The 17,101-nt window shown below is 30.0% G+C and overlaps 2 protein-coding genes across 7 annotated transcripts in view; one reads left to right on the forward strand and one right to left on the reverse strand.

Moving 5' to 3' along the window:
• LOC117168394 (RAC-beta serine/threonine-protein kinase B) overlaps window positions 1-7,287 on the forward strand; it is an 8,873-nt gene extending 1,586 nt beyond the window's left edge. The window contains exons 3-8 of the mRNA XM_033354020.1: window positions 336-603; window positions 806-1,037; window positions 1,145-1,342; window positions 1,432-1,702; window positions 1,779-2,015; window positions 5,466-7,287. Of these exons, the coding sequence (XP_033209911.1) occupies window positions 336-603; window positions 806-1,037; window positions 1,145-1,342; window positions 1,432-1,702; window positions 1,779-2,015; window positions 5,466-5,821 (1,562 nt within the window). The 3' untranslated portion in view covers window positions 5,822-7,287. The remainder of the gene's footprint in view (window positions 1-335; window positions 604-805; window positions 1,038-1,144; window positions 1,343-1,431; window positions 1,703-1,778; window positions 2,016-5,465) is intronic.
• Window positions 7,288-7,361: 74 nt separating this feature from the next.
• Window positions 7,362-16,283, reverse strand: LOC117168395 (acid phosphatase type 7). 6 transcript variants are annotated; one of them, XM_033354022.1, is made up of 9 exons: window positions 16,154-16,276; window positions 15,967-16,012; window positions 11,712-11,817; window positions 11,378-11,572; window positions 10,975-11,302; window positions 10,709-10,891; window positions 10,404-10,623; window positions 10,126-10,320; window positions 7,362-7,637 (listed from the first exon to the last, which is right to left on the reverse strand). In XM_033354022.1, exons 3-9 carry the CDS (start codon window positions 11,809-11,811, stop codon window positions 7,542-7,544), a joined length of 1,317 nt encoding a protein of 438 aa, XP_033209913.1. In that variant the 5' UTR covers window positions 11,812-11,817; window positions 15,967-16,012; window positions 16,154-16,276; the 3' UTR covers window positions 7,362-7,541. The 6 variants fall into 6 exon arrangements, with proteins under 6 accessions (XP_033209913.1, XP_033209914.1, XP_033209916.1 ...); XM_033354023.1 differs by having other exon boundaries at window positions 16,150-16,267; XM_033354025.1 differs by lacking the exon at window positions 15,967-16,012 and having other exon boundaries at window positions 16,154-16,283.
• Between the last annotated feature and the right edge of the window lie 818 nt (window positions 16,284-17,101).

Genomic DNA, 17,101 nt, shown 5'->3' on the forward strand with positions numbered 1-17,101 from the left:
GAATAAATCAGTTTGATACATAATATTCGTTATCTACACACCCATCGTGTTACATTTTTTTATGCATTTATATTTTTAGCAGTTATTAACAAGCAAATGCTTTAAACTTTATTGTTTTGTATTCATAAAGGTGAATATATGAAATGGGCCACAATGGTAAATTGTGTAATTGGCATTTACGTAAATTATTTGACTTAAAAGTAAAATTAATCTTTTGAAATATTGTAGTCATGTTTGGAATTTCTAGTTTTTTATCATAATTTACAAAATAATTGTTTTATAATTGGATACGAAACCTGAAAATAACCTGTTTTTACTCATTTTTACCATTTCAGGTGAGCATATCAAGAATTGGAGACCTCGATACTTCGTCTTAAGGGACGATGGCACCCTGGTTGGATTTAAGTCCAAGCCAGATCAAGAAATGGCAGCTGCAGCTCAACCCCAAAATAGCTTTACCGTTCGTGGTTGTCAAATAATGCCAATGGATAAACCTAAGCCTTTTACTTTTGTGATCAGAGGTTTGCAATGGACGACAGTTATTGAGAGAACGTTTCACGTTTATACAGAACAAGAACGGGACGACTGGGTAAAAGCTATTAAGTAAGCTCTTAACATTTTCTAATATTTTTAATTAAAAGCAAGCCATTCTGAAAGAAAACATTTTTTCATAATCTCTTATGCATTGTACATCGGAATTTTTAAAATGTGAAAGCGTTTCAAATTATAAAGTTTTTAAATCTCGGTAAAGTAGTAATTTTAAATTAAAATGCTATGTCCTATTAATTACTATATCTACTTGCAGGTTCGTTGCCGAGAGAATAGAAAATGTGGAGCTACAGCAACAATCACAAATGCAACAATCGTCGTCGTCGGAAGATGTGGATATGGAGCAAAGCGGAAGTGGCCGTTCGAATTCGTGCGGATCCCTCGGTGTTTTTCAAACAGATTCCAATGGTGGAAGTATCGATGAATTATCCGCCAAATTTAGTGTTCAGGGAACTTCGAATAGTAAAAGTTCCGGGAAAAAGAAAGTTGTAAGTTTTCAATTTCCTTTTGACGATACACTCGACGTTTCGAAAGAGTAATTAATTCACTAGTTTGAGATTTTATTAATTTATTATATATTTCTATGCTTTTACAGACGCTGGAGAATTTTGAATTCTTGAAAGTTCTGGGCAAGGGTACGTTTGGAAAGGTTATTTTGTGTCGAGAAAAGGCGACGGGGCACCTCTACGCGATAAAGATTCTTAGAAAAGAAGTTATTATTCGAAAGGATGAAGTGGCGCACACACTTACGGAAAATAGAGTTTTAAGAACCACGAATCACCCTTTTTTAATTGTAAGTCCTGTCCTCTATTCTTGGAATCGACATTAATTTAATAAATTTAAGTTCTGGCTTTTAAATTTAATTTTTTATTTATTTTTCAGTCCCTGAAATACAGTTTTCAAACAGCAGACAGGTTGTGTTTTGTGATGGAATATGTGAACGGAGGAGAGCTTTTCTTCCACTTAAGTCGCTCCCGCATTTTCAGTGAAGACCGGGCTAGATTTTACGGAGCTGAGATCATTTCAGCTCTAGGTTATCTCCACTCACAGGGAATTATTTACAGAGATCTGAAACTTGAAAACTTGCTTCTCGACAAGGACGGGCACATTAAAATTGCCGATTTTGGACTTTGTAAAGAAGATATAACATATGGTATGGATTTGTAGTTTATTATAAAAAAGTGGTAATTTATGAAGGTAATAATAATGGTTAATGAATTGTTAATTAGGAAGGACAACGAAGACGTTTTGCGGAACGCCAGAATATTTAGCACCTGAAGTTCTCGAAGATAATGACTATGGACGAGCTGTGGATTGGTGGGGAGTTGGTGTTGTAATGTACGAAATGATGTGTGGAAGACTTCCTTTTTATAATACCGATCACGAGAAACTTTTTACCCTTATCCTACTGGAGGATGTAAAATTCCCCAAGGGAATGACCCTTGAGGCGAGAGACATGCTAACTGGTGAGATTAATTTTGTAAATTAACAATTCAAGCATTAAAATTTAACTCTGAAACTATTATTTTTTATATCCGAAATAAAAGGATTAATTTATCTTCTCCAGAGTGTAAGAAAAGTGGCAATCGCTTTATTTTCACTAGATTTTTTATCACAAAGTAAAAATTTGATTTGCCTAGAGTCTATAGAATAGAAAATGTAGGTGTTGAACATTTTTAGAATACAGAGGTGGGCATTTGAAAAGTAATTGTATTTATCTAGCTCAACTTACTAAGATATTTTAGACATCTACTGAGATATTTTAGACATCTGAGGGTTTTCTACTTATCAAAATACACTCGAATAAATTGTAATAAATAGCTTTAATAAGTATTTTAAATATTTTGGAACTTAATGGTAAAAGAAAAACCTTAAAAAAGGCTAGAGCTGGAAAAAAATTTAAATAAAACATTGAATGTTGTTATTACTTATTAAAATCTTCTTTGTTTTCGCTAACCTTAAACAATATTTTGAACACTCATGTTCTTTTTAATCACGTTCTTCTAGGTTTCTTGGAAAAATCTTTTAAGCAACTCAAGGCCTTTTACCGATAAGAAATCACTATAGATGAAATTAAAAAGCACAAGCGCAAAGAAACCCAACGTTTCATATTACATATTTAGTTTTTAAAAAACTTCAACTGATAAAAATAGTATTAAAAAAAATGTATGAAGTTGCAGGAATGAAAAAAAAGTTAATCCCGAAAAGTCACTACGTAGAAAATACGTTTTCTTTTCGTTTTTGATTCTTTCGACTTGTCGCTTTTTTCTAACTTAATTTGACATTTAGAAAACCCGAAAATATACAAAGTATATTAATATAAAATAAATGTACAACTCAGGATTTTACAAATTTACTGCATTTTTTATTTTCTAGAGATATCAAATTTTTATTATCAGAAAATCCTCAAATGTATCAGAAAAAAATTTCGTGTCTGTTTTAAAGTGTTTTTAAAATCTGTTTGTTCGAAACAGGTATTTGTGAAGCAAAAATTATCCTTCGTCAATCAGTGTTATATAAAAATCTTTCAAGATGTAAGACGTAAGAATCATTCAAAAGACGTAGAATAAGATTGTAAATCTTTTGTTTGATTATACAGTATGTCTACGATAAGGTGATTAGGGTGTCAAGCGGCCTTGAAAACCTGGAATTCTCCTTGAATTTTCTTTGAACCTCAAAATCCTGGAAATCACCAAGAATTTTTCGCGAGAACCTTGGATTACATTTTTTGTTCTTTTAAAACAATTATTATATTAAACTGCTAAAACTAAGAATTAAAACGAACTATGGCTACATAACGGATTTTTCAAGGATTTCAGCACTCAGTTTTTGAGTGTACACCAGATTATAAACCATTACTAAAGATTTTATAATATTGAAAAGAATTTTGAACATTTTAGAAAGATTTCAAAGATTTAAACAAATGCGTGTACTCAAATATTTCACAATACTTTAAAACCTTAAAAAATATTTAAAGAATTTTTAAGTTTTTAAAAATGGTACAGTACACCACATTTCAAAGATTTTAAAATATTTCAAAGATTTTAAACGATTTCAACAGGTTTCAAAACATTTTAGAAAATTTGAAAACATTTCACTAAGGTTTCAAAAAATTCAACAACGATTTAAGAACATTTTCATAAAGATTTCCAAAAAAAATCCACAAAGATTTCGAACATTTCATCAAGATTGCAAGGATTTCAAAGACTTGAAAAGGGCGTGTAAATCAGATTTCTAAGATTTTAAACGATTTTACACAGAATAAAAATATGTTATGACTTCAGATAAATACAACAAATTTCAAAGATTTCATAAAAATTCCACAGCGATTTAAAAAGAATTCTCAAGATTTAAAAAATTTCAAAGATTTAAAACAATTTCAATGATTTCAAACAACTACGGAGGTTTTCACAAATATTGCAAATGGTTTCAACAAATTTGAGGTTTCAAAAGATTTCGATGATTTTACACCAACACAAAAGATTTCACAAAGATTAAGAAAAGCTTTCACAAATATTTCCAAGAATTCATCAAAATTTCAAATATTTTACAAAAATTTAAAAAGATGTCACAGAAATTTCAAGATTTCACCAGGAATTTAATTACTTCAAGAGATTTCAACGAATTCACGAAGATTTCAAAGACGACTTTTGTTTGCAAAAAATTAAGAATTTCTTTATGGTTCTGCTTTCATTAAAACTTGTTGACTTTTAACAATTGAAATGGGTTATTTTTTACATATATAATAAATGGTTCTTTCATTGTTTGATGTAAAAGAAAGGAGTCCTGGAAAAACTTCACTTATTGGCTTGGAAAACCTGGAAAAGACCTTTAATTTCGTCTCTAAGAATCGCTAGACACCCTGTTGATCCTTATATTTTACTTTTCGAATTTCTTTGCTCTAACACCCGCTTTGTTCATTGCTCAAGACAGTGTACTTCAAATTTGAACAAAATCAGCTAATATTTAGAGGTCGCGCAACGATCATGAAGTTTCCCATTGGTTTAACATGGGAAAAAGTCAGCTACAAATAATTCCTTATTTCAATATATTGTTCAGAATTCGTCAGAGAATAAGAATCCATCATCAATGTTGAGGGTGAATGACTTAAAACTACTTTTATGGGTCACCATAAGTGACAAATTTGAATTTTACTTAATATTACGGTTTATTAACGATTTTTAAAAGTTTTTTTTTTCATAAGTAATCATTAATTGGTCATTGAAGAATGCCTAGACATGTTAACAAAATGTCCATTGTTTAAACAATTCGAATTTGTTCAAACATTTGTTTTTTTTTCAGGCAAGTCGCTAAATAAACGAATTCTTCCTAGACATTATGAGTTCTTTAATCAATTATAACAATGCCACAATTTATTTAAATAATTTTATATTATATTTAAACAATATAGAATTGTTTAAGTAATTTAAATTTGTTTAAAGAGTTACATGTATTATTTTATTGTTATAATTTATTAAAGTGTTCATGACGTCTAGAAAATACATTAATTTCGCGACTTGTCTAAAAAAAATGTTCAAAAAATTGAAAATTAGTTTCAAGATTTGGAAAAAGCTGGGGAGTGAGAGCAGAGAAATTCTTTTGAAAAATTCCACCAAGTGTGAATAAGAACCGCCCTAGTTCACATATCCCAATTATGTATACATTCTTAACTCTATTTTTTTAGTAACACAATACATTTTCATGAAAATCATTTATATAAAAAAAGCAATATTCAAATAATATTTTTACTGGAATTTTTAAAAAGGACGCGAGAATTGTACAGGAACTTTATCGTATGTTTCCGCTGGACACAGTTTAATCTCCAATTCGAAAAGAAGTGGCTTATTATTCGTATGGCTGGCCGTACGAATATCCTCAGCCATGACAAAATTTTAATTTATCTTCTCTCATTCCAGGATTGCTGAAAAAAGATCCAAACAAGAGACTCGGTGGAGGGCCAAACGACGCAAAGGACATAATGGACCACGCTTTCTTCTCGTCGGTAGATTGGTCCGAGCTAGTGCAGAAAAAAATTGCTCCTCCTTTCAAGCCCCAAGTAGAATCTGATATAGACACTCGCTACTTCGACAGAATGTTCACTGGTGAAAGCGTAGAGTTAACTCCTCCCGATCAAGGCGGTGTTATGAGCAGTGGAAGTGGCTTAAATTCCATAGCAGAAGAACAAGAGCATTTCCCTCAGTTCTCATACCAGGACAGTCACTCTACCGCTGATTCTTCCAATCCCTCGAACTCGAACCCGAACAATCACTGACACAACATTACTTTATTTGACTTACGCTTTCTAGATTGCGTCAGCAGATGAATTGAACCGTTGCCTTCGTTTTGTGAAATTCTTATAAAGTGGTTCTTGAGCGAAGGATTACACTCGTAAGGGTACAAGGCTTTCATACTTTCAAACAGATCGGCTGATGAATCGCCTTTTCGAGGTCTGTGATGTTTTTCTGCGAATCTTTAGCTACTTTACAAACATATCTTCAAGTGACAGATTACAATATACTCTGTATGGTAATTGGCTATGAAAGCCTTCATCATACAGTACGATCCTTTTCATTTCCTTCGAAACTGTCAAGTTGCAAGAAAAGCTTGGGTGATATTTACAACAAGTTGTAATTTTACCTGGAGAGTGTTTTCACATCGCAAGGAATAACTTGATAAATTTACGATCACCGGTGTTGGGATAGTTATTAATCAACTGTACAATCACGACTTACCACATGCGGTATGTAAATTGAAACTTTGTAAATAATTTCGATATAATATTATAATGAAACGTTGGAAACGAACGGAATCGGTTCACGCAAATAAATACAATTTCTATTTTAAAAAAGGGTAGAAATCCTCTCATTGCTTAGCGCGTGAGGACTCGTTATTCTCCTTTCTAAATCAAATAAAATTACCCAGCGGGCACAAAACTATGAAAATCCCAAGAATGCCCTTGGGACGTTTCTAGGATATCCAAAAGACATGCTATAGAAGACGTCTTAGGGATGCCCCACAGCTCGCGATAAATAATCAATTTTCTGATTATAGTCAAGTAAAATTAAAACTGATTGTAGGTATTATCCAAGTTTTCTTTACAGTGCTGCCAAAAAGGATTGAACGGATTGCATCAATTTTTGCTTCCTTTTTTAAAAGCGTAGAAAATCTTCCTGGAGGAATTTTTTCCAGGTAGATTTTAAGAAGAGAGTAGATCTTTCTTTTGTCGACGATTTTTTTTTTATGACATTGATGACTATATTTTATAAGCTCCTGTTCAAAGAAAGATTCACTTCATTTTCGCTTACATTACACGAACTATTGCCAGAAGCAGCAAATATTTTATAATCAAGGATCTAGATTATCTACAATAACAATTCGTAAAATCAAAGTGTGAGCGATGCATAGCGTGAGAAAATAAATTAAATTGAAACAAATGAATTAATCTGTGAAGCTGTGCAAAATATCGCCTTCTATAATTGTATGAAATATTCGTAATGATTTCTACTTACGACGCGTAGCAAAATACGTACGGGAGGAAGTGTAAATGATAAGTACAGGGAAGCACTTTATACTCGCAAAGTCCTCCCGCACTGTGCAACATTGTCGATTAATTATACATTGATTTACTGAATGCGAGAAAAAAAACACTATACCAATAAGAAATTATACATATTATATACTATAATAATAATATTATATATACATATATTTATATTTTAACAAGTAAATGATTATACAGTAGATTCATCTTTTCATTTCAATTCCTTCTATCACCTAATTCTGGTTTCAAAATAAAATAAAAAATATCGAGATTGTAGTCTTAAGATAACTTTATTTGTTCCAATTCACTAGATTCAATTTATCACACATAGAGTTTGTCTTTGTATAGTTAAAACAGGGTTAGTATACTTCATAAAAAAAAAATATCCTAGTTAATACGAGTAAAGTAGCTTAAAAACTGGTGACAATTTGTAAGAATTACTGATAAATTCTCAATCTTCAGTTGATATCTTTACGAATTCCGGATAAATTTCATTCTTCACGAGCCAAAAGTGATCGATAATTGCTCCTTCTTTGTCGTCAGAAACCTGAAAGAGAACTATTTTAGAAAAAAAAATCGAACCTTGCGTCTCCAGGGTGGCCGTTTTAATCACATACAAAATATTCCGGTTCGCAGACAGTCAATGATTTAACTCTGAAGCTAAAAATTTGTTTATTTGAAGCAATAAAAATTGAGTTGCAAATCATTTTAAGAAATTTCAAGATAGAACTATTAAAAATTGAACCATTATATTTTTGTCATAAACTGAACACTTCTTAAGTTAAAAAATAAATTATTATCATTTTAAACAGTTGATAAATCCTTAAAAAGCTTCAAAATTTCATTTAAAAAATCTTGAAACATGTACATGTTGTGTTACATTCTTTGATTGTTTTTCAGAGCTTCTACATATCTTAAAATGAATCGAATTGTTACTATTTTTTTCAATCCTGCAAAATAAAATATATTTCCTTCAAATCTTCCACATTCATTTTTGACAATTTTGGAAATCTTTATAAATATCCTCTTTAAATTAATTTTTCAATATAAAAAATAATTTTCCTAGGATTCTTAAGAAAACGTTTTTTTATTCCTGTGAAGTCTTTCATAATTCTTAAAAATATTCTACAATTTTTTTCGAAATCTGAAAACAATATTTTGTTTTTAATTAGGCCGTGTGCTATTAAACCCAAAATTTCGGTGCGAATATTCGGATTTTTCGGTATACGTAAACACTTCGTTTAAATGATTTGAAATCATTTCAAATTTTGAATTAATTTGAATCTTTTCATTTTTCTTCATTATAAAAATTCAAATTTTAGATTAATACAATATTGTAAATTTAATGAAAAGCCTTCAATTATGAATATATTATTTTGAAGTTATTTTAAAAATGAAAATAATTTATAGTTAATCCATGATGTATAATTCAATTTTAAATATCATAATTTATATTCACATTAGATTAATTTAGAAGTTGTTTTTTGTACAAAATTGTCGATTTCAAACGCTACTAATTTTTAATTTGTTGAGTCTTTAAAATTGCAGTTTATAATTCTTTAAATGAAAAATCTACGTTTAAAAATAAAAATCCAAAATAAAAAATTTGTTAGTGAGATTTTCGAATTACGCATTCTAAACCGAATGATATTATCATTGGAAAACATAACAATTCAACTAATTATTTCTTTAAACTGTTTAATTTAAGCTTCGGACAGATTTTTTTCCAAAAATTATATAAACATAAATTTTGGGTCAAAAAATAAATTCACTGTCATTTTACGGTTTTTCCCGGTCTCATAAAATTCCCACTCCAGTGGCCACCCTGATCTCAACTTGAAATAGTTATTTATTTAAAACAATTTGAATTCCAACAAAAACACTAACTGTAACAAAACTACGCCAAGTACCTATATGAATTTTAATATTTAATTTATTTATGTTAAAGGCAATCAAAATTGGGAAACATAAAAATAAAGTCAAGTACGAATGCCAGAAAAGTAATGAATGAAAGTATACTTGAATCAAAGGAATAAGAATAAAGCCAACTTAATCAATAAAAGGAATTTTATTAAAGGTAGTAAATTAAACTTTGCATATATTATTAAATCGGTTGAATAAATAATAGTTTTTATTTGATAAAAAACAAAATAAGAATTGAAGCTTTAGAGAAAAATAAAACATTTGGCGGGACTGTAATATAATAATTTTGTTACTTGTTGGCGCACTCATTATTATAATAGAAAGACAGTAATAGGCCCGCCAAATAGGTTTTCTCTTTTATTTCCCTAAAGCGTCCATTAATTTATTTTTTATCAAATAAAAACTAATCTTTATTAAACTGGTTTCATTTCTTTTATTAGAATATGCTCTAATTTTTTAATTTTCTACTATTTTCCTGATAAAATTGTAATCTACGGTCGACTTTTAATTGAAGATTTTTTTTTAATCTGGGGTTAGTGTACTTCTATAATTTCTAATTAACATTCACACAAACATCATAATTTTTTTTTTTAATTTTTTCTCCAAGAATACGGGAATAATTTAGTCCACGATATATATTTGTTTCTGCATATTTTGAAACTGTTTTTTTTTCTGTAAACGCAAACATAAATTAAAGCGGTATATGTACACCTTGTTTATTATATTTATGCAAAATTTGTATTATAAATTCCATTATTTAAAATTCAATTCTTGATCGACGCCACAGATATTTTTACAATATGTCGATATCTTTCTCAAAACAAGAAAAAAACAAAAAAAAAAGAATTTCGAGTTGATTCGTCTGTATTTCAATAATTACATTTTTAACTCCATTTATCTTAACGGATGCAATTATGAATTTATACTTTATAATCATTGGAATAAAAATAATTCCCGTTAGAAAATTTACCTTCTTTGCATTTACCTCCTTTACGGCAATTTTTTTTTGCGTATGGGTATTTAATATTTTTGTCTCCTTTTTTTTTTTGGTATTTGGCGAGTATTCTCAGCCACAAATCTTGATTTCGTTTTGAGTTAAGGAGATTTCTTACCTGTTCCAAATAAAGATGAGTTTTGTTAAAAGCTTTCATTCTTGTGTATCCGTAATCGGAACTGCGAAAAGCGGACCAAAATGGACTCTTGGGCACAAATTTCTCTCTGCCTTCTTTGCAACCTGCTGATCCTGTTACAATATGAACGGGAGCTTTGTAGTTGGTGTAAGGATTTTCGTAACTCCCATTGTATACCTGAAATTAAATAGAATTGAAGAAGAGTTGTAATAATAATAATAATTTAACACGAGTTTTAGTTTGATATTTAAGTAAATTACCTGGAAGTCGTACATTGGCCACATTCGCTCGTAACTGTGTTCATGGGCCCAAATTTCGAGATCGACTTTGTGTTGGAAAAATAATTTCTCGAGGCCAAACCAATTAAAGAAAGGCAGACCAACTCTAACAAGGGATTGATGATTTGTACAGTCATCGGCATTTTCATTACTGCAGTACATTGGCCGGTGGCCGAAGGTTACTATCCATGGCCTAACTGCTCTGCAAAATTAAAATTTTTAATCAAATTTCAATTCAAATTTAAAATAAAAAAAAAGGTTTAATTGCTTTGAAATTAAAGATCTACCTGACTTCTGGCCTGTTAGCTTCCTCCAAATCTTTTTCGAGCCATTGGAACTGTTTAACCAATTGTTTAATTCCGTAGTTCATAAAGTAGTAAGCTTCAGTTTCTATTCCGATAAAATGAACAGGACCCATGTTGAAACTATACCACAAGCCTTCTGATTCACCAGGCATTGAGAATCGAGCCCTGAAATAAGTCGCCAAAACAGTTGAAGATTTGATAAGAGCAAAAATAAAAATTAATAACAGAAAGGACAATTTTTCAATTACCTATAATTACTAAAATTATATTTCTCCTCGTGGTTTCCGGGGACGGTCATGTAAGGCAAATAAGCGGCGATTCCTTCGATCTGCTGCATAAATTGATCGCCAACTTTGGCGTCACTCGAATGCATATCGTAGGCAAAATCCCCGACGTGAATCACTGCATCATAAAGTCCTCTTTGAGTCTCCTCCTGTAGTCTTCCTAAACTTTGAGCATTTTCGTTTCCCATATCGCCAAAAAGAACTATTTGTGGAGCCCATGAAGACGAATTATCCGGTACTGTCGCGAAGAAAAATATATCCGACCATCCAAAATGACTTCCGCAATGATATGCTGGCAATTTACAAAGAATTTAGTTTCGAGGATATTTTTTCTTTAATTTAATAGAGAAATTGTTTATTTGCTTACTGTATTTACTGCTAGGTGTTAAATCCTTCAGATAAACTCGGTGAAAGTACTGTTTACTTTTCTTCGCACCTCCATCGACGAAATGTGTCGAGTTTCCACTAGCGGTTAGAACCAAGCCGCCTATTCCGTATTCAACTATTGACTCTTTTGTGTCTTCCCTCGTGCTCCAGGTGACGACGATGTCATGGATATTTTCTGGAGAAAATGTTTCTAGTTAGAGGATTTCGGAGATAATATTTTTAATTCTGAGATATCAAATATAGGCTGTTATCAAGCAAATCCTTTAAACTAAACGGTGTTGAAAAATAAACTCAATTTATAAAAAAAATCAAACCTCCAAAAGCAATATGCACAGCTTCCGGTTGATATCTAACAACTCCAAAAACGGGGCTTAGAAGACTTAGCGTTATCGCAAGAGCTGCAATAATCATCATGGTAATCTGAAAAAATAAAATAAAATAAACATTTTAAAAAATAAAATAATAAACAGTCACGACTTTCCTTGATTGTAAGTATTTTATAACTTCTTCGCATATTCAAATTTAAGTTTTATTAGATTTAAAATTTTATTTTTAGAATCTTACCACACCGATAAAATATTAAACTAAAATAATTAACCTTCTTTATTTTAGGGCAATAAGTACTAAACTTTGTTTTTTCAAGTACCGAATTCACTAATTCAAAATTTAAAAAAACCTTCAGTAACTTTTGTACATTTTTACATCAGGTCCATCTAAAATAACTTTTTATTGTATCAGATACTTTATAACGATTACCGGTAATATTGTATTTTTTGTATTTTCGCTGATAATTACAGGCTTCGAAGTGTTCTATGGAATTAAGGAAAGTAGCTTTCTAAAGAAAAAAGCAGCCTCAACAATGAAAAAAGTAAATTATTAAAAAAGTAGCCTTCTTTAATCAATCGAAAATTAGTTTTCAAATTTAAAAACAAAATTTCTTTCGTACTTTTCTGTATGTAAATAAATTGGCTCAAGACTGCATCTAAGAAGAAAGAAATGATGGTAACATTTAAGCTTAAAACTTTTATTTAAAAAATGTATGTTTAACATAAGAATACGGACAAGACAGAACATAATGAACTAGGTATTAAATCAAATGTTCAACGAAAACAGACAAATCAGAGTATACTTAGAGCATCCTGAACGGCGTTAAAGCTTTAATAGAGGATATTTCTCAAGTAATAAAGAAAAGTTATTTTAAATTATTTATAGACAATGCAAAACAAATAAAAATTTTGCAGATTTAAGAGAGGAATACGATTGTATTGGTTAATTAGAGGATAACTGATTTATTTTTTATATACACCATATTGTTTACATGTGAGGATTATTTTTGTTTATCATTCATTACAAATTATAGATGAAACCAAGACGAATTCAGAGATCTATACTTAATGAGCATTCATTTCTATTATTTTGAGATATTCTCTATAAAAACTAATGTTCTTCAGTATTTAGAAAAAAAAATATGAAAGTGAAACGTAATTTGTTTGAAGCTAATTAGAACTCTGAAAAATATAATTAATTTCGTTTGTATTGATGAATGCATTCAAGCTGGGCATTAGTAAAATGTGCTTCACATAGCTTTTATATTTTCGTGTATGTCAATTTTTAAAAATTACTATTAGAGGTCTTATACGTTTCTCCAAATGTTTACAACTTTTTAATCAACATTCTATAGGCGATGACTTTAGTTTTATGCGTTCCTCTTTTCTAAACACGATTTAAAAATCTACATGCTTCAGTATAAAATGTGATAAGTCGTGAACACAATTTATTTTATAAAAGCTTTACATTTATGATTAGTGATAACCCAGACTTATCAAAAATTTGCCAATGTTTTTATTTTTATCAACAGAAAAGACTCACATATCTGATACAATACTTTCGCTGTAAAAATGTGGAGACATTTAGGACATCTCAAAGATTAAACAAAATAACATACTCGAAAATAGACAAACTATGGAAAGAAGAGTATTTTAAAATACGAATTGCTAATGCGCAAGTTAAAGGTATTTCGCAACCCAAACCAGTTCCAATTTCGATTTACATCATTCTGTTTTCTCGAATCACCGAAATATATATGCGTCTTCTCATTTTGAGATTTTTTAATAAACCCATCGACTGTTCTATTTTTATTGATTTCTTTGTTTTTTTAAGTAGACTAGTTTTCTTAGGCATACCTTTAGCATACCACTTTAATGGAAAAAGTAGCAAAAAATCTGAATTAAAAAAGTATCAAAAAAGTAAAAAAGTGTGAAATTTCGAAGCCTGTAATTATTATAATATATAAACCGCAAGGAAAACCGCGAGGGTTAATTAACTGACTCGCTGTTTTCCTAGAAAAACCTCAAAATCCTCGCGGATTTCCTCGTCCGGAAATAACACGAGGATTTCCTCGAGAATTCTTTCAATGGGGATGAAACATAGAAAGTGCTGAGAAGGTGAAAATTATCGATGGTTTGTACTAAGGGCTGAGACTTGTAGAGAATTTTTAGGTACACCTTTTTCCTATTGCAAATATTTTTATGTTTTGCAGTTTCTGAAGACATTGTTAAAAACTAGATTTTTTGATAACAAAAAAAAGCTATATTTTTTCACAATAACTCGTGCTAACTTTGCTAATTTTCAGAAATTATCGACTTTAATCAATCAAAATTATGTTTTAAAGTCTTCTAAAATTAGTTCAGAAAGAAAAATGTAAATATTCCAATGAACAAAAAAGTTTTTAATTTTTGTTTGAGACTGCAAAAATCATGAATTTCTACCTTCAAGCACTTCGTTTATCGAGCGAATTTTAATAAACGAAAAGCTTCCAGTGACAAAGTTGTTGATTAAGGTTACAAAAAATTTCTGGAGAGTTTTAGCTCAATCTGATAATTGGAAAAAATTATGAACGCGCTCATAATTATAACACGCTCGTAGCCGATGAGGCATGTTCATAGGGCGGATTAAAGATTACCGCTTGGACTTTAAACCATTCATAGCTTTTAAACCATTTATCCAATTAAGCTAAAACTCTCCAGATAACTTCTTTTAAACTTAATCAACAACTTCACTAGAAACTTTCCATTTGTTTAAAATTCACTCGATAAACGAAGCACTTGAAGGTTGAAATTCATGATTCATGAAGTCTCAAAGAAAAATTAACAACTTTTTTGTTAACTGAAATATTTATACATTCTTTCTTTTTTAACCAATTTCAGCAGACTTAATAAAATAATTCAGTATTAATAAAATTGGTAAATTCTGAAAATTGACTAATTGAGCGGGAGTTGAAGTGAAAAAAGATTAACATTTTTTGTTTTCAAAAAATATAGTTTTGATCAATTTCAAAAACTGCAAAACCTTTTAAGCTGAATCCACGTTCATTCCCTTTTGATCCGGAGAGGTTCATTTGTTTCTGTCTCTTCTGAGTAACCCACATATAATAAAATAAGTCATACAAATAAATTCTTTACGCATAAATTTGGACGTACAAACTTTATAAATAATCTAAATCTAAATCTAAATATCTTATCTGATCTTTAAGATTCAAGGCCAAAGTCTCGGAATTATTTTTCCTTAAATTAAATTATTGAAATCGTTTAATAATTAAACAAAAAGTGATAATTTCTGATCTATTTCCATACAAATCCAGAAAAATCGGCATTAACAATTTACGTTTATATTGTCCTAAGTTAACATGCACATCATGATATCATATATATAACAACTGAAATCGTATAAAATTAAATCATTCATTTACAATCGAGAAATTCCATTTCAAGTCATCTGAAGAATTTCAACTATTGTTAGTCATTTTTATACAAATTCTAGTATTCGTTCTCTTAGGTGTTAAAAGAAAAACTCTAAAATAATGTTTGAATAAAATAAAAAAACTAACGATATTCACATTTGAAAATTTTGGTCATTTTTTCTTAAACTTTCATAACTTTGGTGATTTTAATGATATTAGGGTCTTATTGAAGATTTCCACTCCTCATATGTACATAAAAAAATGATATTAGGTTCTATTTTTTAAAAATTATTCATAATATGATGCAGTTTTGAAGAAATATTTTTTGAACAGACAAATTTCAAAAACTAATTTTGAAATTGAGTTTCTGAAAAACCCACTTTTTATTTTCTTTATTTTGTTGTGCTCAGCGCCCAAGTCTGAACTCTGAAGTTCGTGCATACGATTATAATATTATTCTATTGTTCTTCTATTGTTTATATGGTTCTTCACATCGTGTATACCATTTCGGGCTAAGTTTTTAATTATTTCTCGAAAACTAAGGGAGATCCCATTTTTATATTTACAGGGCTTGTAGAGGACATTGTGAGCTATCTATATTAAATTATTACTATTATTTTTCTACAATATATTACAAAAAATTACGAATAATTTCAAATAAATAGACCTTAATATAATTAAAATCAACAAAGTACAAATTTATAGGTTAAGTTCAGTCTCTCAATCAGTCGACCTTTGACTTATAAACATGACTTATAAATTATGCATTAACATGATTAAAAACGACTGAATTATATAATGTTGTTTGTAGAAAATCTTAATTTACTTACGTCTTTAAATCTGAAAAATTGAGCAACAAACCACTGATTCGAAAGTCTATAACACAAAAGACAAAAGATTTCTAAACTCAGGATAAAGGGATAAACCAATCACAGATCTTTATTTGACAAACACTTTGTGGCTTTATGCACAGTGAAGAATTAATAACACGAAGAATGTTATCGTTCACTTACATACCCAATGGAAAGTGTCGTCCCTCTACTATGTCTACAATTAACTTTGATTATTTACGTATCATCATTGCCAATCACTTTTTGCTTCCAGTGAGTCAGACTGTCTCTTTATCACTCTTTGTGTCTGTCTGCCGTGCTGTCTGCTTTGTTTATTATTTTCCTGTTTTACCGATAATGGGCGCTTTGATCATCGGCCGGTAACAAAGTTTGCATATTTTCGAATTCGACCAGAGATTTCGATAGTCGGTCTAAAAATGACAGTTGGTGTTTACCGCGAGAAATTCGGAAGTTCGGTAAACAATATTCTTCTATATTTGAACGCAGAAGTGTATTTTGCATTGATCTGCGGGTTTTTTAGAGTCATAGTTCCTTATTTTATATGTAAATCTTGTGAGTGAATGATCAGAGAAGTTTGACTAGCCTTACTATGGTAAGATTTTTCAACATAACCTCTTTTCTCCGCCGGTTTTTCTGTTAACATGACTGTACTTTTTTTTATTACAATTAGTTTTTTATATTTGAACAGTTTAATTAAGTACGAGCGTCTTATTAGTAGAGGAAGATTTAAAGTATATATTTTTTGCTTCCAGTCATTTGTCACTTTCTTATTTTTGGCTCATTCGGAGTTTGGAAATGCGCTACATTTCGGAAAAATTCCGAGAATTTTGTCCAGAAATAATGTTTCCAATGATATAAAATATTATTTGAAATACAATTCAGATTTTATATTTTAGTTACTTTCCAAAATGTAGTCAAAAAATATACGCAACGTATTAAAACTTCTTTTTTATCGAACGGGAGCGTCAAAGCAAAATTTGTCGAGAAAAGTGTTTATTTTTTTTACTTTATCTTTAAGGGCATGCGACACAGTGGGATTCCTACATTACCAACCTCTTTTTTTCCATTGAACAAAATTTTTTTGTGAACCATAGAACTTTTTTGGCAAATGAAA

Source organism: Belonocnema kinseyi, chromosome 2 (genome assembly GCF_010883055.1).
Source record: "Belonocnema kinseyi isolate 2016_QV_RU_SX_M_011 chromosome 2, B_treatae_v1, whole genome shotgun sequence".
Classification (NCBI taxonomy): Eukaryota; Metazoa; Arthropoda; class Insecta; order Hymenoptera; family Cynipidae; genus Belonocnema; species Belonocnema kinseyi.

Coding starts and splice junctions, on each gene's coding strand:
- LOC117168395 (XM_033354025.1), bottom strand. CDS start 11,811: ATGATGATTATTGCAGCTCTTGCGATAACGCTAAGTCTTCTAAGCCCC. Junction 11,573..11,711: donor TGTGCATATTGCTTTTGGAG/GTTTGATTTTTT, acceptor CATTTTCTCCAG/AAAATATCCATGACATCGTC. Junction 11,303..11,377: donor AACACCTAGCAGTAAATACA/GTAAGCAAATAA, acceptor GTAAATTGCCAG/CATATCATTGCGGAAGTCAT.